A 21,801-nucleotide genomic window follows, 5' to 3' on the forward strand; every position below is an offset into this window, starting at 1 on the left:
TTTAGAAACGCATTTACATTTTCATGGCATTGCCTCGTCCGAACTATGCGGAGCGACCTGGTGAAAAGCATCTGCATTTATGGCACTAGCGATTAGTTTTGCTTGGTCAGCAATACAGAAAGAAATGACCAAAATTGATGCAATTCGCCCTTTCGCTCTTTGGAAGAGGCCTGTGTTGCCTGTGTTCCTGTGTTGTGTGTAAGCACAACCACAACCACAACACACCAGGGATCCTTTTGACGTAATGTCCAGAGTTGGGTCCAGTTACGAGTGGCTTCCGCGGCAGCAAGGTTATCTATCAATGATAAGGCCAAGTCAGATAGCAAAACAAAAAGCAAGTGCTTTTGATTTTCAAATTCGATTCTTCCATTCTAAATATAACATCTTGGTAGCAATTTTATCATCGTTCCTGATGGCGCTTCACATTGTTCCAAATCTTCCTGCAAGTGTATCAATTCAGCCTTGCATTATACGATCCCTACCAATCATACCCTACGATCTATCTATCTTCGTTGACATGAAGAAACGAAATAGCTTCATAAAGGATTTAACCTTAAAAAAATGGATCTTGGAGAGCCAAGTCGTATAGTCTGTAATCAATTCTACGATTGAGCCAATCGCAGTTATCAATTTGCTTACCTCATAGCTGACATAAGCCTCTTTGCTGATATCATTGGCATGTCCGTGTTGTTGTCGTATACCTCGCACTCAAAATACTCCGCAATGCCGACATCTACATTATCTACAAATTTGCACTGCCTGGTGTTGGAAATATTAAAGGTCACTGGATGCCTCTCAAGTTCAACATGTCAAGCTGCAATCATCTCTCTAAACACTCTCCTCTCTTTCCATTCTCATTGGTTCTCCAGTTCAAAGTAACTATTATTGCTTCTCTCCCTTCCTTAGTCCTCGCTTCACAACCGACATCAAAATGTCGAATTTAACTTATATTTCAAATTCAACTCAAATGTCGAATTTAACTCGGATGTCAAATTTAACTCATTCGGATGGACATAATGGTGGTTACGGCAATGCGACTTTACTCATGGATCCAAGTTTGTGTACACTTGAAACTTGTGATCTTTCCTTGTCAGCTTTCGAGTATCGGCCAACCGTAGTTGGAAATACCATATACGCCGCTTTATTCGCGGTATTCGCTATTGGACAGTTGGCTCTAGGGATCAAATTCAAAACATGGGGGTATATGGTTGCTATCATTCTCGGATTGGTATGTTCTACCCTCTCAATTTCCACCCCACGGTTTAATCAGGAGTGAATATGAATGCAAACGAAGTTTAAGATTATGAGACTAACTTTCTCGTCCATTAGGTCACCGAAATCCTCGGTTATATTGCCAGAGTTCTCATTTATAACTATCCTTTCGAACACGATTACTTCCTAATGTATCTCATCTGTCTAACCATCGCCCCTGCCTTCCTCACCGCAGGAGTCTACCTCTGTCTGTCTCGAATCGTTATTATTTACGGCCAAGAAATCTCTCGCTTCAGACCAGCAACATACACCATTATCTTCTGTACCTGTGATCTCATCTCCCTCGTGCTCCAAGCCGCTGGTGGCGCCATCGCTTCAACTGCCGATACACTCGACGATAAAGATTTAGGCAAAAATATCATGTTAGCAGGTCTCGTTTTCCAAGTCTTTTCTCTTATTCTCTTCGCCATCCTCGGCACTGAGTTCGCATGGAGAGTTCGCCGCTCACATGGATCTTGGAATCCTCGCTACATCGATCTCGTTTCTTCCACTTTCTTTAAATCTTTCCTCGGCGGACTTTGCATCGCGACAATCACTATCCTCATTCGTTCCATCTACCGATGTATAGAATTATCGGGCGGTTTCAATGGCCCTCTCTTCATTGGACATGAGGTCGAATTCATGATCTTGGAAGGTGTGATGATTACTCTTGCCGTTGCGGCACTGACGATATTACATCCGGGAGTTGCCATGAAAGGAGCGTGGTCCGAAGCAAACTTTAAGTTCAGAAGTAAGCACGAAGGAATGGAACAATTGAAGAGGGTGAGCAATGGAAGTGATATTGAAATGGAGAGTGGGAAGGTCTTTACGAGGGAGTGAGAGGGTGGATGAGTTGATGGAGAGACTTGACAAATCATAAACATGATACCATTTCTTTTGTCCTTGGGTTCACGATTTTCCTTTGGGTAAAGGCAGACTTTCATACATATCTACCTTTTAGGGAGTTCTACAGATGGAATGACGGCAACAGGAGTTCGAGAGCATTTGCCACGGTAGATGCATACTCTTGTTCAACATATATATACGTATGTATGTATGTACTAGTATCATAGATTGCAGTTACATTAGAGTGTTAGAGTATTATTAGCGATACCATTTCATTTGTTTGTTTATTTATTCATTTTAGATTCATTCAATCATCATATCTTATGTTATAGAATTGTATGCGAAAGTTTTTGGACATGATTGTTTTTCCCGTCTTTTTCGATATTTCGTGATAGAGAGGACCGAAGGTAAAGATGAACTTCTGATTGATAGAAATGTTTGGTTTTGCCTGTTAGATAAACTACCTAATCAAATTGGATTATAATCATCATCATAATCACAATCATAATCATAATCGTTGCAATTACAATTACAATTGCAGTTGTACAATTCAATGCATACCCTACATCTCCATGAATACATGAATAAATGTATAAACAAATAAACATTACCCAATACTAAACTTCGACATGAGAGAACTCGCCAGTGTTTCGAAACATGTGAGATAGTTTCAACATCACTAAATTGAATCTCTAATAAGACTTTAGAACTGAAAGACTAGGAATGAAGCTTCTTTTCTCCTTTTAATCTTCTCTTTTTTCTCAATTCTTTTCTTGATATTATCTGATATAATTAAGCTTAGGAAAATATAACATACCTACGGATATACAAATCCGATTCTCGGTTCTCGATTCTCGAGTCTTGGGTCTCGAAAAATGAAACACAGATGTATATATCATATAGAAAATCCGCAAAATCTACCTAGTGATGCGTAAGGTTTTTTCGCTGTGCTTCGGATTGTATAGGAGAAAGGAGAAAGAAATGGAATATGTATGTGAGTATCTAGGTACCTAGCTATGTTTATTTATTCATCGATCGATCAATCGATCTACGAAGCAAGAATTCGTGGAATGAATGACCGTTTAAGTGGTGTGAAAGAGATCTACTCTACTCCATCAACAATTGTGTTTGTGTCATGGATGGCGGCGATGTATATATATAATATCGCAGAAGAAAATACATTTCCTAGAATAACACATATTTCTCCGATACGACTACAGTACAACAACGACGACGACTTAAAATCAACATCCCCCCCCCCTCCCCAAAATTGAGATACGTGAGATAACCTAATATACAATACAGTATTCTCACGCCCTAAAATCGAGAGGTTATTTATTTTTACGTCCCCCTCGATTCTATAGTATAGATTATAGATAGATTCTATTTCATTACAAAAAGAATATTTCAAGGAAAAGACGTAGGATACCTATAGAATCTATTCTCTTATTATAGAATCTAGTCTAAAGGAGCTAAAATTTATCCTCCTACTATAGATCCTACCCTTTTTTCATAGAATCTATTCTTGAATGAATAGATTTTGTAATAGAACATGGATTTTGGGGGGCATGAGAGTAAATCGTCGAATGATATAACATATACATACTGTACCTGATTACTTCCCAGCTTTCCTCAGAGATTAAGTATCACAAAAGAATTTCTCAATTAAAATACATCTATGTATGGATGTGTAATATCCGGCGAAATTAAAATTACTCTATACAAATCTCTAAACGTGTTATTTCGCCATGCCTTCCTTTCCTATTGAATAAACCCATCGTTTCTCTAATTTGTGTCCATTAAATCCACATGCTATGCCTATGTGCTTATGTATGTAATAATCATACCTATCTATCAATCAATCATAAAGTCGTTTCCCACTCGAAAGAAAGACCCAGCTTTCAGATTCTTCTCGGCGGGACCCCCCATCCGGATGATTTCTCATCTCCCCCTTCCAAATGCCCATAACTACTTGTAGCTCTCATCTGCACATCATCAGCCTCCCACAATTCTCGAGACTTCTCATCTCTGACCCATGGTCCGCGATTCGTATTAACTCTTCCTGCAGGAACCACTCCCAATCGCTCTGTCGGCGCAATTGATGCTTCGTATGTTGGCGCCGGGGCACCATTATACGGAAGATCATCCGAAGCACCATCACCTCCTCCAAACGGCATTCGCGTTATCGAATCCCCACCTGCCCTCATATGTTCTTGATGCCAACCATCGTTTCCACTGGCACCGAACTTCTCCCGTGAGATCTCCGGCAGATGTTGGTTAGGAGCTTCGACATCGGTATTGCGATAGAGTGAAGTTGGTGCTGAGCCACCTTCCGCGCGCGATTTATCTCTTCCACACATGCCAATTATCACACGGATTAACCCGATGAGAACGATGGTTAAATAGAGAACAACGAGTGCGGTAGAAATGAGAGCTTCTTTTCTTATAACCGCTTCCAATTTCTTTCCCACCTTGATCACTGCGTCTGTAATTTCATCTGTGGTGCTCGTAGCAGGGTTGGCGAGGAAATTGTCGTCTGCCGTTGAATTTGTGAGAGAGGCAGCTGCACCGAGTGAAAAGACGTCTGGTTGGAATTCGGGGAATTCTACATGAGCGTGGTCACTAACCCATGTAAGACCCTTCTCAATACCCGCAATTTTAAGTCCAACCAAACATTCAAAGACACCCATGATAGGTTTATAGAGGATAGTACCACCAAATGTGACATTGAGAGCATTGGTCATCTCATCAGTGAAAACATTCAAGGTCTCATTGATAGCTCCTGTTGTTGTATTGACCCATCCAAAAATATCTTTATTGATCTCTGTGTTGGTATTATTGATGACAGAGTTGGCCCCTAAAGCCCAAGATTCCGACGCGTTGTTCAAAGCTTTGACGACATGTTCCGCAAAGTCTCCAACTTCTGCTGCGAGTGCCGGAATTTCTCTCTCGAGGGTTTTCAAGATAAGAAATTGACAGAGGCACGTAAAAAGGCCCGCTAATCCAAGAGCCAAAACGAAAAGTGCTGGGAGAGATGTAGCATATGCGATGAACCATCTTGCCAAGATTTTATTCTTTTCGCTCTTGAATCTTGTTGAAAGTTTGAGACCGAACTGTGAAGTATAAGGACGCTGAGTCTGGTAGAGAACATCTAAGTCATTGGTATAGTTTCGAATTTTGAGCAAGGCGGCTTGTCTTTGCATAATGCGCCAACCCCAGATTTCGCGGAAGGCCATGAGAATACAGACGAGAACAGCAGCGATAATAAGAACAATAAGCATAATTTTCTTGACGTTCTCAAGGGTTTTGACAAGACCGATAAAAAAGTCTTGGATGGCCGTGTTGTCGGAGCAAAATGTCAGGACTTTTTTTTGAGGAACTGGAAAGACTGAATCATCAAACTTATAAGCAATCATTGATTCATTCACGAGTCTCTTCACCTCTTCGAATGGAAGTTTGATAATGTTATCGGTGAAGTTTTGGACTTGTTCGAATGTTGGAAGGGACGCGTTGAGTTTGACGAGATCGGCATCCATAGTCGTAGGATCAATTTGAATGGAGTTGAGTTTGCTGATCTCACTACTCAAGTCGATTGTTGGCGGTGAAGTACTGCTTCCAAAGACACCACCGATATTAATCTTTGATAAGAAGGCATTTAAATCATCTTCGAATGATTTGAGCCCAGATGACATATCGCCGGTGATGGTATCGATAGACTTGTTCATGAAAGCACCAACATCTTCAATCATTTGCATAGCGACTTGGAGACTACCATTGATAGCCAAGGTGATGAGACACATGTATGTTGAGGTCATCATATGAATGACGAATAGAACGATTTCTTCGACACCAGTGAGGCTCATGTAGAGCATTTGCATCATACCATTAACAGCTTTTGTGATACCAGCAGCAGCCATACTATTAACACCTTGAGAGAGATAATGTGGCATAGAAGCCATAGCACTTCCGACATTCTCAACACTACTACAGGCTGATAAAGCTTCTGTCTTGGCTGATGCGATATCTCCTTTGATACCCCCTAAAGAGATGAGGAGCCGGACGATAATGAGTAGTAAAAGAATTGTCCATCTATTGATCCATATCTGTGATAAGCGTGCTCGAAGACCGAGGTATGGTGTATAGTAGTCATCGGCAGGTGCAGCATTTATATTTCGATTGACACCGTAAGGGTGCATCTCGTGGCCGCTGTTTATGGAAGAATCGTTGGAAGGGGCGTGAGAATGTTGGATCTTCTGAGAAGCTATGTAGCCTTTAAAAGCATCCATCTTTAGCTATCTATCTTGTATCAATTTACCTCCAGGGTAAAAGTTCGTATTAGGAGTTTGTAGTGGTGTAGTGTAGTCTATGCAATCTATGTAGGCTGATGGTTGAGTTGATGTTTGAGTAAAAGTAGAGTTCGAGATGTTAAAAAGAAAGTATAAAGTCTCTTGGGAGCGTTTGAATATGTTGTAGGAAGTACGAAAGTCGACTAGACTACAGAACCTTGAGGTTGTGGTGAAGAATGATATTGTGAATAATTAATGAATGTATTGAAGAGTCACAATAGAGAACCTTGCTCTATTGTTTCTATTGTTGAATTCCGAAGATGTCCGAAGCGAGAAATTAATTTTATTATTGTAATGACAAGAGAGAAGAAGGAAAATGTAAAGTGAATAATCTTTGATCTGGGCAAAGGGGAGAGAGTAAGGAGGGGAAGAATGAGCAATTTGGCGAGAACGTATACTTAACACAAGAAGACACAAAGAAAGCATACAACTCACGAGTACCACGAGTATTAACCAAACAAACTATCTTGAGAATCAAGAAGTTGAAACAAAGAACAACGACGAATAATACTTTGTTTCAGATTCACAATAAGATTAGTTATTATGGTCATTCGTTGATCCGCTGAAGATTTCGAAGAGTGATGTTTGATATCTGGTTCGTCCTCCGTGGTTGTGTTTTCCTTGGTAGAAGCGTGATCCTAAATGAGGGGGGTTGAATGGGGTGAATTAGGCGCCTCTCCTCGTCAAACGTCTAATGACCAGTAGATTGATAGTTCGCTGTATGACTGATTCAACAGTGAAGATTTGGAAGAAGAAATTAGGTAAGAATAATAGATTCCAAATTAACTCTGGTGGATACAGTTATGGTGAGATGTTTGTTCCAGTTCTTGTGATACTTCAAAAGGATTGGTATCTGTTGACTGCCCAGATCTTCTTCTTTCCCCGTAAAGCTTCGGTTTCGTTATTGTTGATGAAGGTTGATACTGGTGTTATTGATTTGTAGCGTATGGATATTCTCGAATTCCAAAATGATGGATCTTGATCATATATCTCAATAGAATGGAGTTGTCTATGCTGTGATGAACAAAAATGGTGAGAAGCGGTGCATACTTTGAAGCCATTTTTCTTATTAAAAAGTTACCCCTCTGATGGCAGAATGTTCCTTCTCCATTCGTAAAATACTATACCAGTAATATCAATACAGATACCCACGGTGTTCCCTCTCGAAATCTCTTGCTGTAATCCATCATTTATCGTGTGAAGTCACGACTTTGCAAACCAGAAACTCCGCCACCGAAAGACCGACCATATTAACCTGAAGTCCAAAGGAAATCAGAGACATCATTCAGGGAAGATCTTAGACCACAACAAAGGCCTCTCTCTTTCGTATCTTTCGTATCCTCAAACCTCTTCATACAATGCATATGATGAATATATTTAGTTGAGTCTTCAAATTTTCAGAGGATGCAACGATATCCAGTGAAGACAAAAAAGATAAGAGGAGGGGTTGTCCAAAGCGACAAATCAGAACTCGTGACCCTTTACTTTTAGCCTGGAGACGCTAGAACAATATTGCATGAAACCCCACCGGTAGTCAAGCCCAGCAACATCCAACCACTTGATTGTTACACAACTAAGCAGAGTATGCTTCCTAGCAGGTAGTAATAGACGTCGGATATTTCAATTTACCATGAATACGAGTACCGATGCAAGAAACCCTCAAAAGTCAAATTAACCAATCAATTCACCATGTTTCCATCTTTGAACCTCAACATCAGATCTCATTGGTTTGAAGTGCCCCCTCGTTTAGCGCTGTGCCATAAATTGTGGATTGGTTTGACCTATTCATACTATCCACCACGGCATTGGGCGTCTAGAAGGATCATGAAAAGATGCAGTCAGCTACTTTGCATGTTATACATATGCATGCCTGTTATGGGGCAGGTCTGAGTTTGGGTGGTCAGAAAGTTTAATTGAAGGTATCATTCCACCAAGGTTTTTAGAATTAAAAGTACATGGGTATACACATGGTAAATCGTTGAATTAATATACAATCCGTGGTATCTTTCCTCGAGATTAAATTTCACTAACAAGAACTTTGACATCTGCCACGGCAGTCCTAGCCATCTTCTTCAAGAAGGTCTTCTCATCCGCTTCTCTATATCTTTCCCACCCATCCAGTCCCTCTTTGGCTTGAATACTCAACGTTTCATATCCTTGCTTGATTACCCCCGCAACTTGTACACTCGTAAGATGTTTCCTCTTTCCAGTTGATCCATCCGTAAGTAATTGATTATAGTGCGTAGTGACACTGATCAATGTATCTATCGAACTCTTCGGTCGTTTCCCAAGATTGTAGTTATCTCGAAATTTTACCAGTACCTCCCCAGTTTCTACCAATTTATAAAACAGGTCGTCGTATGCAGCAGGACTGGGCAGGAATGCTTCTCCGGCGGATAATGATAATGCAATGAGGTTGACCACGTCATCAAGAAGTATTTCAATGTTTAGAAGATTCTTTAAGTCCGTTGTATAAGTGGTAAGGAATCTCACAAGTGCAAGTAGGGATCGGAACAGCTCAGACCAGTGGTACGTGAGGCGTGTCCGAGATCGTGAAAGGTGTGAGATTATTCGTAAGATAATTCCCACACATAGAATATAGAGATCCACATCTAGTCTCTTTCGGAGGTTGTGATTTATACCATCAATCGCGACATCCAGCATATAGGCAGCAAATATTCTATCAGCGCGAACCAAAGGTAGAAATGGCTGTCTTTGTCGACATAATCGGACTGGCATTTTACTTTCCTCGCTGCATATCTTTTTGCATAGTACTTGATCTTCAATCAATATTCGGAGAACGATGAGGTTGGTGCGCGCATAAAATCCGGTTCGAGAGGATAGATGCGCATGTTGAAGTATGTATGAGGTATATGATAGATAGGCACTAAGGGGGTGTTCGACTCCTTTCTCCACGGGTATTGATACCAAATTAAAGCAAAATAGCTTGTTCGCGTGCGCAAAGTCGTACGTAGCTAATAAAACAGCTGCTTCGCTGCCAGGTCTATGAAACTATTAGTATGATTTAACACAAGCTCCGCCATAACCTACAATTTCGAGAACATTTCCTTTGCAGCATCTGGATCAAGTGCTGGGGTCGCTGGTTTAGAACCTGGAGCAATTGCTCCCAACCCTATCATACTCAAAGTACTCCCAATTGACCATACTTCCGGTATATCATCTTGAATCGCAATATATTTAGCCCTGGATGTCGTGCAAGTATGGCCCACCGAGCGAATTATCTTTTGTATAGTTCCTTCATTAACAAAATCATCAAGTCGTAATCTGTAAGGGTTTTGAAATTCGAATTTGTTGTAATTAACTAAAAGTCCTAGGAGAGTAAATGGTTCGAATGTGAGTGAAGTGGTATCTGAATCTTGAATAAACTACAGACGTCAGTTTGATTAGGCTGCGCGGAAAGGGATATCATACTTTCATAAGAGAAGGGAAAAGATCTCGATGCGTGAAATAAGAAAGTAAACTGGTTTGATATGCGCCTGAAGTCACTGATAATGCTGCTTCAATAGCTTTGCGACGTATATCCACTGGGTAACGATCGTCAGTGATGTTCTCTCTGCTTCTGAATGGTGTACCTACAATTCCTCCCCGTTCGAATTGTGACATCTAATGCTGCAACAAAATCTGTAAATATTGCATCTACATGATCTAAGCCTGCAAGAACACTTATTATATCCGAACTTGGGTTTGTGTATTTCTTTGACAAGACGGCTGCTAAGAAGGCTGTAATGGTCTAAGATTGTCAGCCTTGTCAAACAAACCAAGGGACATTATCATACATCAAGCGCATGTGCATCTGCTGGATGAATTCCTGCCTTTATACATCCTACTGCCCTTGAAAACAGTTGTCGAGTTTGTAGCTACCATAGTCAGTATTAGCTTATATGTACTTCCCCGACTTGCCTCATACCTGAAGATGCAGCAAATCGTCGGCACTAAATTGATTTAGAATAGTTTGCAAGGTGGCTTTATTCGGTCGCAACAAGAAGAATTCCTTCCAAAACCCTTCCGATTTGTCAGGGTCGTCTTCATCCTACTTGTTCATCAGTATAAGCATCATGCGACACAGCACTATATGAAATGCGGAACATCAGTCCGAACCCACCTTGAATAGAGCCTCGTACAACTCTACAATCTTTTGTTGGAATACTTTAGGACGAGCTTGTTGAGTAAGAGGAGATGGCTCCATACTTCATGGCAGCAATTGATATATCCTCAATTCAAAGGGGAGAAAAGGAGAGACTGTAGAATATGAATGGTTCGAGGTGATTTTTCCTTATGTCGCAAATGATGGAATATCTTTAATTAAATTTATTATGGATGTGCTCTGGCCTTACCTCCTTACGTAGTCATAAAGCCCCAGATTTAGGAATGGGTTATGGGTTATGTGGTAGCTTCCTTAGCCGGCGGCCGATAAGTGTACAGCACTAATCGTAAAGAGGTATAGCGTACTTCCGATAAACTTTGTGGTTTGTGATTGGACGTTTAGACTTTCTTTGGGAAGACCTGGTTTTTGAGTGAAGGACCCTTCCTTTACATCGTAGATTCATTAGATGTGCTGGTAGAAGTCGAATTTTCCTCCCAATACCTCACAATGTTCTTGTGTTTGTCAGCTTCAGTGAATCTTTGTCATTCCACATGAATGTGTATCATTTGTGATTCATCTGTACTGTCTTTGAATTGCTTACAATAGATCCAATACCATTGGTTCGGTAAAATTATGATCCGACCCGACCTGAGCCGAACTGAACTTTGTGTGAGCCCATGATTTCTAAGAACAAGCTAGGTAGGAACTTGAAGGATTCTAAGAATACTACAAATGTGATTAACAACCCATAACATAACATCTCAAAACCTTTAATATATCATTCTTCAACCTAATACTTTGACTTCAATACCTCGATATTCAAATCTTCCTTCAAGATGTCTTTTCAAAGAGCGGTTGCTCCTCTGACATCATCAGCGCCCATCATCTTCAGATTTGCCTCATCACAACCATCGGCCCCTCTTCGACAATGTTCACACATCATTCGTCAATTCTCATCTTCTCGAGTCACAGGCGCTGAGGCAAAACGCAAGATGCAAACCAGTACCTGGCAAACATATACTCTCTCTACCCCTCCGCCACCACCACCAGCCCGCGAAGCCACTCTTCCGGAAACATCCATCACCGGAGGCATTCCACAAGTTCACGATACTCGACCACCTTCGATCGCTGTCACCGAAGCGGAAGCCCAAAAGTCAAAGCCTGTAAAGAAGAGGCGACAGTTCAACTTTGTTCCTCTCAAGAAAACCATCACTCTCACCCCACGAGCCGTCGAAGTTTTGCGCGATCTGAGCAACCAACCTGAAGCCAAACTTATCAAGATCAGTGTCGCAGCCCGTGGATGTAGTGGTTCGGCATACGACCTGAAATATGTTGAGAAAGGTGCTCTCAGCGATATCGTCCATGAGCAGGATGGTGTTAAAGTTCTCATTGATCCAACCGCACAGCTCAAGATTATTGGTAGCACAATGGATTGGGTCGAGGATAGGCTAAGCGCAAAGTTCGTTTTCGACAATCCAAATATCGGTAAGTTTCACTACACCTTTCATTCAATGTCATCTCATCTCTTGAGTATACCGACTAACAATGCACAGACAAATCCTGTGGATGCGGTGAATCATTTATGACAAAAGACGAATCAGCAGCACGAGAAGCAGAAAAGAAAGCTTCCAAGGGTTTATAATTGATGATACGATAGATACGACAGTATTAGAATTTGGGATATAATGAGCATAAGCATGGACATGCATTGGATGGCGTTTAGTTGGCGTTGTAGGGAACCGGCCTGCATATAAGCACGCTCCGGTGGCATACTTTTTCGGATTGGCAATTAGGGACAGCGATACCTCACAGGCAGGATAGACTTTGCATATAGTTGTACAGCATACCGATACTTAATGCAAACAAAGTTTCATGACAGTAATGAATTTTAGTCTGTCACATGTTTCTCGCTTTTAATAGCCTTAGCACTGTTAATCTCCAGCGTCTCGTTTTTTCCATTTAAATTATTGGTATTCATGTCACGTTTTCATTACCATCATCCCTAGACCCCCGATCCTACACAATCTATCACTCAACTTCCACAACCCCAACTCTGCTCTCTAGAAAGCACCCATCTCATAATCAACAACTCTAACATTCTGCACTATCCCTCCCGCTTTCTTGACAAATTCTTGATGTGCTGGATCTTCATTCACATAGTAATCTCGATCGGCAGTGGATGCGAAATGAAACACAAAGCCGTGAGAGAAACCGCCCTTGAGGGAAGAGTATTATAAGTTAGTTGTGTGGTACTTTGATGATAATTGGGAATGCGGAGTGAGATGAAGAAGGAAAGGAAGGGAAGGGAAAGGAAAGGAAAGGAAAGGAGAGGGGAGGAGATAGAGTAGGAAATTATAACGTTAGACGAGGGAGACAAAGGATGTTAGGAAGAAGGGCGGAATTGTAGGTATATAATGGTGATTATGACGATGGGGAAGATGGAACGAGATGGGATGATATAAGAAGCAGGGTGTAACACTACTTGATGGCCCTCTGGCGAATTATCCCTCCCCCCAGACGCTTCTAGGATATATGGTTTACGGGATTCCGGATGTATGCAGAGAGTTGAGAGAGAGAGCATGTGTTTGCATAGCTTTTGTTTTTTGTTTCGTTAGTGAGTTGATATTATGAGGAGAGGAGATGGGATGTGTGACCATGTTACTTGGGTAGGGTAGGGTAGGGTAGGCGCATCAGGAAGGGAAGGGAAGGGAAGGGAAGGAGGAAATTATCATACTTCGTCGATTTGATCTTTGTGAGTGTTGGGTTTGAATTCAAAGAGAACGATGTGGACTAGAACCATTGTTGCGGCTTGGGAGGGATTGCAATTCAATTCAAATATAAACTTTGAAGGCGAGGAAGAAGGAAAGTTTTGGAGGTAGGAGTGTATTTCGGGATATGGATATTGATATTGATAAGTCGGCCATTCGGAGGGGTTGGTGGAGAGCCTCGAATATGATTGGTTGATGTGGGAAGATTAGTAAGGGGAATAAAGTGGAGTATGGTAAATAATTGTGGTGATGTGACGTTTATTGATTTTGTATGATACGTACTCGTAAGGTTAGGCGAATTACTCATTGCGTACCGAAGAGATCGCATGAGATCATTTAGATAGCTATAATTGGGAAGATAGCTCGATCGTGTTATGGGCCGAATGGAAAATTGTCTGTCAATATTCTCACTGTCAATTTGGTGATAGCATACATGTGAATAACCCTTGGGGGTTTCCGCCGCTGCTTCCATCACTGCAGGCTTGATGATCCGCGACACATACCCTACTCCTACATTCCTACATCACAATCCTCAAATCTTAACCAGACCCATCTCATTACTTGCTTCTGCAGTAAACAAGAGATCCGAATAAGTTGACCGAACTCCGATCCTCAACCAGAAAAATTGCAACTCGCTTCTAGTCGAATTATCTGGATTTTCAATACTGATCGATACATCTACTTGCCATTGAACCCATGCGATGTTTCCTTAAAACCCTTAACTGGAAGATCTGTAATATCATTTGCTCGGATACTGGGGATTGAAACCTATAAGACTGATGAATAGTGACAGAGTTCACGATCCTCCACAAAGTCAGTCGTCAATTGCTAAATACCATGATGCATCAATTGAACATTACAGAAGTTGCAAGGTCGACGGAACCTCTAGTCGAGTGTGCGCATTCGATGAGTCGTTTGTTCGCATGCTAGCAAGATTAAGATCATGAACATTCCGCAGGATGCGGGTAATCTAGACGTATGAGTAGAGAGAGAGAGAGAGAGAGATGGAGAGAAAGATGCTATTCAAGGTGAAGATTTAGAAGGGAAAGGAAATAAAGAGATGGAAGATAGAAGGCAGAAGAACTCAGGGGTTTGTAGCTTCCATTCCTGGAGATAGTGAGGACTCAGAAGAAGAGGATGAGAAACATCGATTTAGCGGATATGATGTCATTGCTATTCGTATCGCTATTGCTATCGCTATTGCTATTATCATGTGTCTACTCCTTCAACCAAAGGTTCAAAATAATATTCATGCCGAGACGCATTTTGGCGTCGAACGATTTCATCACATTCAACTTTCCGCAAGGGAGCCCGAGGAACTATCAATTGAATTTCTTGAGAGTCCCCTAATTCGAGGAACTCACTGTGAAAGGAAGGTCTTGATATTTGTTAACTTCCCGGTCAAGGCAGCAAAAAGACAAACTTTCTTTGCCGTTGCTGTTGCAATCTTTGGGATTAGTACTGTATCTGCATCTGCGACTGAAACGGACGGATAACTATGATCTGTGGATATATATCAAGCTATGGTAATCGCAATGTCACAGAGAAAATCTCACATTGAAAGTGAGTATGTACATTAAGAAGATCCGCCGCGGAACCATCACCCAGAGGGAGACATATCAGGGGAAAGGGAGTAACAGAACAAGCTCTTAGATACAGTAAGAAAGACATTGCATACCTTCTTTCGGGAAAATATAACAAGACAGAAAATCCACAAACAAAAATCATCCATCCCTTCTTGTTTACCTTTCACCCCTCCCCCCCAGCATCGTGCAGACCATGAAGAATATCAATCATAGATAGTCTACTATCTATCTATACAAACATACATACAAAAATCCATCATCAACGTCTCCCTCCGGTGAAAATCTTGCTCAACGATATTCGACGCATATAAGGAACTGATACGATACAGTATCTACCATAAGATCTCATCAGATGTATTAGGATATCAATCTCCATACACAACCTTCACGTAGGTATCCATCACACCATCCATCCCCCAGCTCACCCCATCCCCCATCACCTCCCATCTCCCAACCCCATAACTATCCAATATCAATCCACACCAACCCATCCAGTACAAAGAGTAAAGAGTCCATTCAGACCAATATCCAGACCAACATCGAAATCAAAATCGAAATCAAAAAACACCCACATGATCTTCATCTCCATCAATCATACAAAAAACAAGATTATTCTTCCACCACAGATACCATCTGATATATCTCCCGAGATATCCATATAGGAGGAAAATCCATCCATGCAGGATTTTAGGTGTATCTCGATAGTTTACTATCCGTATGTAAATGCCACAGAGAAGATCATGACGACGAGCTGAGATTGAAAGAGGATAGATACTTGGATTAACGTGATAGCAGGAAATTGGATTTTGACAAGTGGGAGCGAGAGATCTTTTGGCGAGAGAAAGGCTCGAGTTGGTGTAGTGCGATTCAAGGTTCAATTAATAGAACATACTGCAGGTAAGCTCGAAAATCTCAGAATTTTTAAACAGATGAGGCGGACTCTGCTTAATTCGAGTCTCCTTATAGAGTATGATCAATGGGAGTGTATTCGTTTAAACTTCAATCTAGTCTGGTCTAAAATTTTATAATTCATTGCTATACTGCTACAGTGCAGTATGTACTTATTCCCTCATTGATAACCAGCCAGGTAGTCCTTACCACCAATTACATTCATTTCCTTTTCCACAAGATGATTGCAGATCTGGTATGATATTTTCATCATTTCCACGTGGTATCTTTATTGAGCCTCAGACCCTATATGCTAGAGAGACTTGGAGGTACTCTTGCGTACGGTCTCTGAATTCCGCCCATAGAACCAAGCGCCAAACTCCATGGACACTTCATGCCCTCTCCCATTTTCACTCCAGGTATTCGCACCAGTTTTCTGCCGAAATTTGATGGCCCCTTTCCAGGATTTTATTGTGGGAATGATCATGCGCAAGAACAGTGATCAATAACTTGTCCTTCAATCTCATCTACCTTTCGCAGCATCGATCTTATTCCGAAGAGCTTCATTTCCTTGCATTAACTCCTCTAACCAATCGGCCGTCATTACCAAGATCGCACTCTTACTGAACCCACCACCTCTGAGCCCTGGTACCAGTTCCCCTAAGTCCTCAAATCCTTCTCGAATTAAAGTCCTTCGTTTTTGTTCACTCTTGATATGATTCTCTCTCTTTTGATCTTCTGTTAAATTCTCTCGGGTAGATTTCGCCGCAGCCGAAGTAGATTTTCGTCGTTTGTGACCTGCTTCCGATGGTCCTGGAGAACTTCCACTAAGTTTCACTACGGATTTCCGCTTTTTCCTACCGTCCAATTTAGGCTGTGGTTCCTCATCGTCTTCTCCCACATCTTCAACGGGACTAAATTTACTCTTCCGTCGCTTCTTTGGTGGCTCCGTGTCTTCTTCCTTGACAACTCCCGCGCTTTGCCGTCGTTGCGGTGGTATACTCTTTTGCATTGTCGGACTGTTCGGTCTCGTGTTTTCCGCACTACTTTCCGCACATAGAGCTGCCCCAATAAATCCATCGAATGCCTGTAATCTTTGTCGTTCCGCTTCCTCGGCTTTTGCTGCATTTGGTGGTGGAACAAATCCTTGTGGTGATCCAAATCCTGCATCAGAACCCCATCTTATGTCGACTTTTTGAGGAACGGGTTTTGGTCTTCTCATAAGATCCGGGCCGGCATGATTCGGTCCAAACATCATTTCGGTATATAACGTATCGCGCATGAATCCATCTCGAGGTCTATCGAGTCCTGATATTGGGGTAGGATAATGCGACATGGATTGTGGTCTGATGTGATGATTTCCCGGATGGGATGGTAAGCCATGATTTCCAAATAGAGTTTCACTGCTTAAACTATGCGATCGAGCACTTGACCCATTTTGTAACACGGTAGCAGCTGCTAGGACATCTGCGGATTCAGTCGAAGGTGGCAAATGTGACAAAGGTGCTTGAGATAGTGGTGGGTGCATTCCGGTATTCCTATCGCCGAAATTCAAGGACATTGAATTCGAAAGTTGAGGTTGTTGATCAAAAGTAACCCTCGTTCCCATAAATGCCGGGGGTAATTCTTCCCACCCTCCTCCCAGCTCCCCTCCATCTTGTGTATTTGGGAAGAAGTCGTAATTAAAATGATCAGAGCTTACTCCGTCGAAGAAAGTATCGAGAAGGTTGGATTCGCTGTCATCGAGTAAGGGAGGACCTGGTGCTGGAGCGGTAGGTGAAGGGAAAGGAAAAGTGGAATTTGAATCAAATGCGTCTGATGCATTATATTAGTACGTGTGTTTTGTACCAAGGTAAATATTGAGGAATATAAAGAGATACTTACAGCCAAATGGCATATCAAGATCGGGTGGCTTCGACGAACCCATATTAAGACGTTGAATCGCAAGCATGAGTGCCAAAAGAAATTAATCGAAGAAGAAGATTCGTGAGAAGGGATCCCAAGGGAATTGATTGAGGATATAGAATATTGACCATTGAGTATCGAGGATTCAAGCATCAAATACGTATGTACAAAATGATGGATTTTTTTGCGATTCGGCGTTATTAGATAGCTGTGTGAGCGATAGCACAATCATGTATTCCGTGTGATGTGATACCTAGTATTTATTTATTTATTTACCTCCTCCAGACAGGTACTATTCGTAGATAGGATGCAAGTTGTTTGAGAGAGATCGGAAAAAAATAATATACGTGGGTTAACAAAGGTCGAAGACTTTTCTTACTCCTCCATGATCCTTATTCGAAAGGAAGAAGGAGTAAATGTTTTGAGGAACATTAAATTGAATGAACGAATGAATGTATGTATTATCTCGAATCAAAGAAAGATATTTGAAGAGAGTGTGAGTGAGAGTGAGAGAGAGTAAGTAAGTGAGTAAGTAAGTAAGTAAGTAAGAGTGTTGGGAAAGCTTTCCTCATTGGCCTTGTGGTGGGGAAGCGACCAATAATCAATTTTTTGATGGCAAGCTTAGGTACCTAGTAGGTAGGTGTAGGTATGGAGGTATGGAGGCATGTACTAGGTACGTATGAGGGGGGCTCCGGGGGGGCTAATCCTTTCAAGGTTTCTCTTTGGGGTAAGGAAAAGAAAGGGTCCACGAAAGAGATCTCGCATTCTCGGCTTGAATTTCCTTGGGAGAGAGGAGAGAGGAGAGAGGAGAGATATCCTTCTTGGAGTAGAATCTTGTTTCCGAGACTTTCCATGTGGGCCACGCGGATTCAATGTGAGGGGATTGTTACCGTTGAAGTGAAGTGAAGTCAAGTCAAGTCAAGTCAGGTCAAGTCAGGTCAAGTCAAGTCAAGTCAAGTCAAGTCAAGTCAGGTCAGGTCAGGTCAAACCAAGCCAAAGAGAGAATGAGCAACGGGTAGGATGACACGGCAAGGCATAGTAATAAAGACATAGGTAGCTAGCTAGCAGGGCATGCATGGTAAGGTAAATAGACAAGACAAGTGAGGCTTGACCCTTCGGAAGATTTAGGACTACTTGAACGAGTATTCTACGAATGTTCCTGTGTACAGTGTACGTATAGCTGCTACTATCGTATCCTCCCTCGGTAGCTACTAGCTAGCCATTCGAGGCTCGACTTGCTCTGTATCATGTAATTGAATTTCTTAGTTCTCCTTAGCGTTGATGATCATTTCATTTGGATGTTCATGGGATTACACTTCACTAGAGCTACTGTAGGTCGGATCATGATGGGATTATTGTACAGAGTCTTAACTCTTGACGCGTGATTGGAGAGAAGGGTCATGGAACAATCACATGTCAATTTATTTCACACTCGGATTACTCTTTTCTACTCTTTTCTCTTCTTCCTTCCTTTCCCACCTACGCTCGGTCTTTTTTCAACGTACACTAATATGGTGTGGGGCCGTTTTACCTGGGCACGCTCGAGGCACGCTCGCAAGCCTCTGGTTAATATGTGGTGTGATGTGATGTGATGTGATGAAAGATTCTTTATTTATCTCGTTCATTACTCAGTACATGATACATATACATATGGATTGTGTACCTAGGTAGGCAGTGCGTGTGGTGGTAATGGGTATCGGGATATGCCGTCCACACCAATGATGAAGGCAAGCAATCGGGGGCCCAGTCGAATTAAGGTAAAATGTGAGTGAGGTGTGAGGTGTGAGGTGTGAGGTGTGAGGTGTGAGGTGTGAGGTGTGAGGTGTGAGGTGTGAGGTGTGAGGTGTGAAATATAAGTGAGATGTGAAGTGGAAGTGAAGTGTGATGAAAATAACAAGACATCCCGGACCTATGAATCAATGAAAAAGACGCGTGACTGTAGATGTGAGAAGCTAGAGAGAGAGAGTATGAGACATTCTCATTAACACCTACCTAGTATTGACCTAGTATTGACCTGATACTGACCTGATACTGACCTAGTACTACTATTTACATACTGAATCGACAAAGGAAGAGAGAACGTATCATCTTATCTTACAGTGCACCACCAGTACTACTTCAACATACTTCACTAGTACTCACGAGCCTACGAATCTTATACACGCAGCACTAACCTATTCATCACCATCAGTCGACGACTCTACAAAGTACCTCGTCTCACATCTCACATCTCACATCTCACATCACCCATCACCCATCACCCATCACCCATTGCATATCGCACATTCCCAGTACTCCCCCTACCTCTACCCACCAGCATCGATAATCCATCACCACTTTTCCCATCATCGTATACGTACCTGCATCAATGACCCCTCCCCCCATTCGCCTTCTTTTTGTACAACAAACATGACTCTGTTTGCGAATTGATCATCATTACTTGCAGGAATTGAATCCTAACCTCACCTCCTCCCTCCCCCTTGAACGAAAACTTATACCTAGGTCCACTTCAATCTCCATCTTTGCCATTTCCGAGCCGGTGTCAAGTATTGAGCCGTGTCGGCTTCCCAAATTCCAATCTCGGTATCAATACTGTTTCTGCACATAAACGTTGCATATTTCTCACCGTGGCGTTCTTCATCCTGGCTTTCACATTCGGTACCAAGGAAGCCGGCAAGCAAGTCAACGAATGCATCAAATTGCATACTTCATTCAGTCCTGCAGTGAAACAATCAAGATATCCCAACATCTTATCATCACCACGATTTAACGTGTCAATCAGTCATCCAATCTTCACCATAGTTGTGCAACCTTGATTTTTACTTCCTTTGTACCTTTGTCTTTCGTTGTTCCTTCATCAAATTCCCTGAATCTTTTCGCGCCGAGGTCAAAATATCTGCGGCACGGGGATTTTACCTTCTCCATCTTCCTCCGCATTTTCATCAAATCATCATTCCGGGGGTAAATACCTAAAACGGATATACGCCCCCCTCAACAGGGTTAATTCATTCAATTGAGCTAGGTATGATTTCCCCCCCTCGAGCCCCTCTACATATGTATTATTATCGAGTCGGCCCATCTGCATACAAGTAACATGCAGTTATAATGTCACCTTGTCATGTCGGTAAATACCTCTTTTGACGAGACATCGCAAGGCTAACCATATGTCTTCTAATTTGTGCTCTCGCTGAACCTTGTTTACATCATATGACGATATAATTCATTCCTCTGCAGCGATTGCAGATTTAGTGTCTGCTTCTTGGGACAGGAATGCTGATCTTGGACAGTTACACAGGTAGAGATTTTGATGCCCAAAGACCATTGACTACAAAATGCAAAAATTACCATTGGGGAAGCCATATCAAAGTCTGGATACAGCAACTCCGATAATACTACGGCCGCTATTTCGAGCTTACATCTTAGGTTATGCATCAAGCGCAGGACCAAGACTGTTGACCCTTTTTCTGGTTCATTTGAGTCGACATCGCAAAAATATTGACCCAAGACCCGATGGTGAAGGTTATTTCTGGACTTCATTAGTCGGGATTTTGAAAGGAGGTTTAGAAATACAAAGATTCCCAACATTTTGTGCGGCGCTGGTTGGAGGTAGTACTTTATTACAGGCACGTGAGAGTTGGTCATGGTGAGCGACGAGGATGATGCTGACTGCCGGTCTAGATTCCTCTACGGGAATTATTTGAGAGGCCATTGGGAAATCTATCTGTGATCACCCAGCTAAGGTTTGTTGGATTCTGTAATGTAAAATGGGTTTCGCCAACTTGAAGTGAGAGGAAGAATGGGCTCAGCATTGAATGCTATACATGATATCCTCTCCATTTCCACCTCCAATCTAGATCGTTGTGGCAGTGACATCCATACTCGAATCTCCAAGCTGATGTAAGATTATCTAGGCTCACTCGCTATCTTTCAACCTTCATATCAGCTTACTTCAGTCTCAAATTACTTCAATCCCGTCCAAGTAAAACCTTCACTGAAGACTTACCATACGAAACCAAAAATGGAATCGAATCACGACCTACTCGCTTTGCAGGGAGAACTCTAGACTTGACATTATTCGCTTTTACTCGAGCTGTCGATTGTATAGT

The 21,801-nt window shown here is 41.9% G+C and overlaps 8 protein-coding genes across 8 annotated transcripts; 3 read left to right on the forward strand and 5 right to left on the reverse strand.

The window, feature by feature from the left end:
* Positions 1–967: 967 nt before the first annotated feature.
* Positions 968–2,091, forward strand: EAE97_004619 (uncharacterized protein; the record flags this gene model as incomplete). The annotated part of the gene is made up of 2 exons (XM_038875131.1): positions 968–1,228; positions 1,330–2,091. 2 exons carry the CDS (start codon positions 968–970, stop codon positions 2,089–2,091), a joined length of 1,023 nt encoding a protein of 340 aa, XP_038734575.1.
* Positions 2,092–3,998: 1,907 nt separating this feature from the next.
* Positions 3,999–6,383, reverse strand: EAE97_004620 (uncharacterized protein; the record flags this gene model as incomplete). The annotated part of the gene is made up of 1 exon (XM_038875132.1): positions 3,999–6,383. One exon carries the CDS (start codon positions 6,381–6,383, stop codon positions 3,999–4,001), a length of 2,385 nt encoding a protein of 794 aa, XP_038734576.1.
* Positions 6,384–8,459: 2,076 nt separating this feature from the next.
* Positions 8,460–10,650, reverse strand: EAE97_004621 (uncharacterized protein; the record flags this gene model as incomplete). The annotated part of the gene is made up of 7 exons (XM_038875133.1): positions 8,460–9,447; positions 9,495–9,829; positions 9,876–9,988; positions 10,041–10,194; positions 10,241–10,321; positions 10,372–10,494; positions 10,567–10,650. 7 exons carry the CDS (start codon positions 10,648–10,650, stop codon positions 8,460–8,462), a joined length of 1,878 nt encoding a protein of 625 aa, XP_038734577.1.
* A 734-nt stretch (positions 10,651–11,384) lies between these two features.
* EAE97_004622 (uncharacterized protein) lies at positions 11,385–12,190 on the forward strand (the record flags this gene model as incomplete). The annotated part of the gene is made up of 2 exons (XM_038875134.1): positions 11,385–12,033; positions 12,102–12,190. 2 exons carry the CDS (start codon positions 11,385–11,387, stop codon positions 12,188–12,190), a joined length of 738 nt encoding a protein of 245 aa, XP_038734578.1.
* Positions 12,191–12,608: 418 nt separating this feature from the next.
* EAE97_004623 (uncharacterized protein) lies at positions 12,609–13,348 on the reverse strand (the record flags this gene model as incomplete). Its single annotated transcript, XM_038875135.1, has 3 exons — positions 12,609–12,764; positions 13,031–13,141; positions 13,283–13,348. 3 exons carry the CDS (start codon positions 13,346–13,348, stop codon positions 12,609–12,611), a joined length of 333 nt encoding a protein of 110 aa, XP_038734579.1.
* A 26-nt stretch (positions 13,349–13,374) lies between these two features.
* On the reverse strand, positions 13,375–15,324 carry EAE97_004624 (uncharacterized protein; the record flags this gene model as incomplete). The annotated part of the gene is made up of 1 exon (XM_038875136.1): positions 13,375–15,324. Exon 1 carries the CDS (start codon positions 13,786–13,788, stop codon positions 13,375–13,377), a length of 414 nt encoding a protein of 137 aa, XP_038734580.1. The 5' UTR covers positions 13,789–15,324.
* On the forward strand, positions 14,260–14,812 carry EAE97_004625 (uncharacterized protein; the record flags this gene model as incomplete). The annotated part of the gene is made up of 2 exons (XM_038875137.1): positions 14,260–14,292; positions 14,357–14,812. The coding sequence occupies 2 exons, from the start codon at positions 14,260–14,262 to the stop codon at positions 14,810–14,812; spliced, it is 489 nt and encodes a 162-aa protein (XP_038734581.1).
* Positions 15,325–15,845: 521 nt separating the features above from the next.
* EAE97_004626 (uncharacterized protein) lies at positions 15,846–18,692 on the reverse strand. Its single transcript, XM_038875138.1, has 2 exons — positions 17,675–18,692; positions 15,846–17,605 (listed from the first exon to the last, which is right to left on the reverse strand). Exons 1-2 carry the CDS (start codon positions 17,739–17,741, stop codon positions 16,314–16,316), a joined length of 1,359 nt encoding a protein of 452 aa, XP_038734582.1. The 5' UTR covers positions 17,742–18,692; the 3' UTR covers positions 15,846–16,313.
* Between the last annotated feature and the right edge of the window lie 3,109 nt (positions 18,693–21,801).

This window comes from Botrytis byssoidea, assembly GCF_014898295.1.
Source record: "Botrytis byssoidea strain MUCL 94 chromosome Unknown BBYS_007, whole genome shotgun sequence".
In the NCBI taxonomy this organism is placed as follows: domain Eukaryota; kingdom Fungi; phylum Ascomycota; class Leotiomycetes; order Helotiales; family Sclerotiniaceae; genus Botrytis; species Botrytis byssoidea.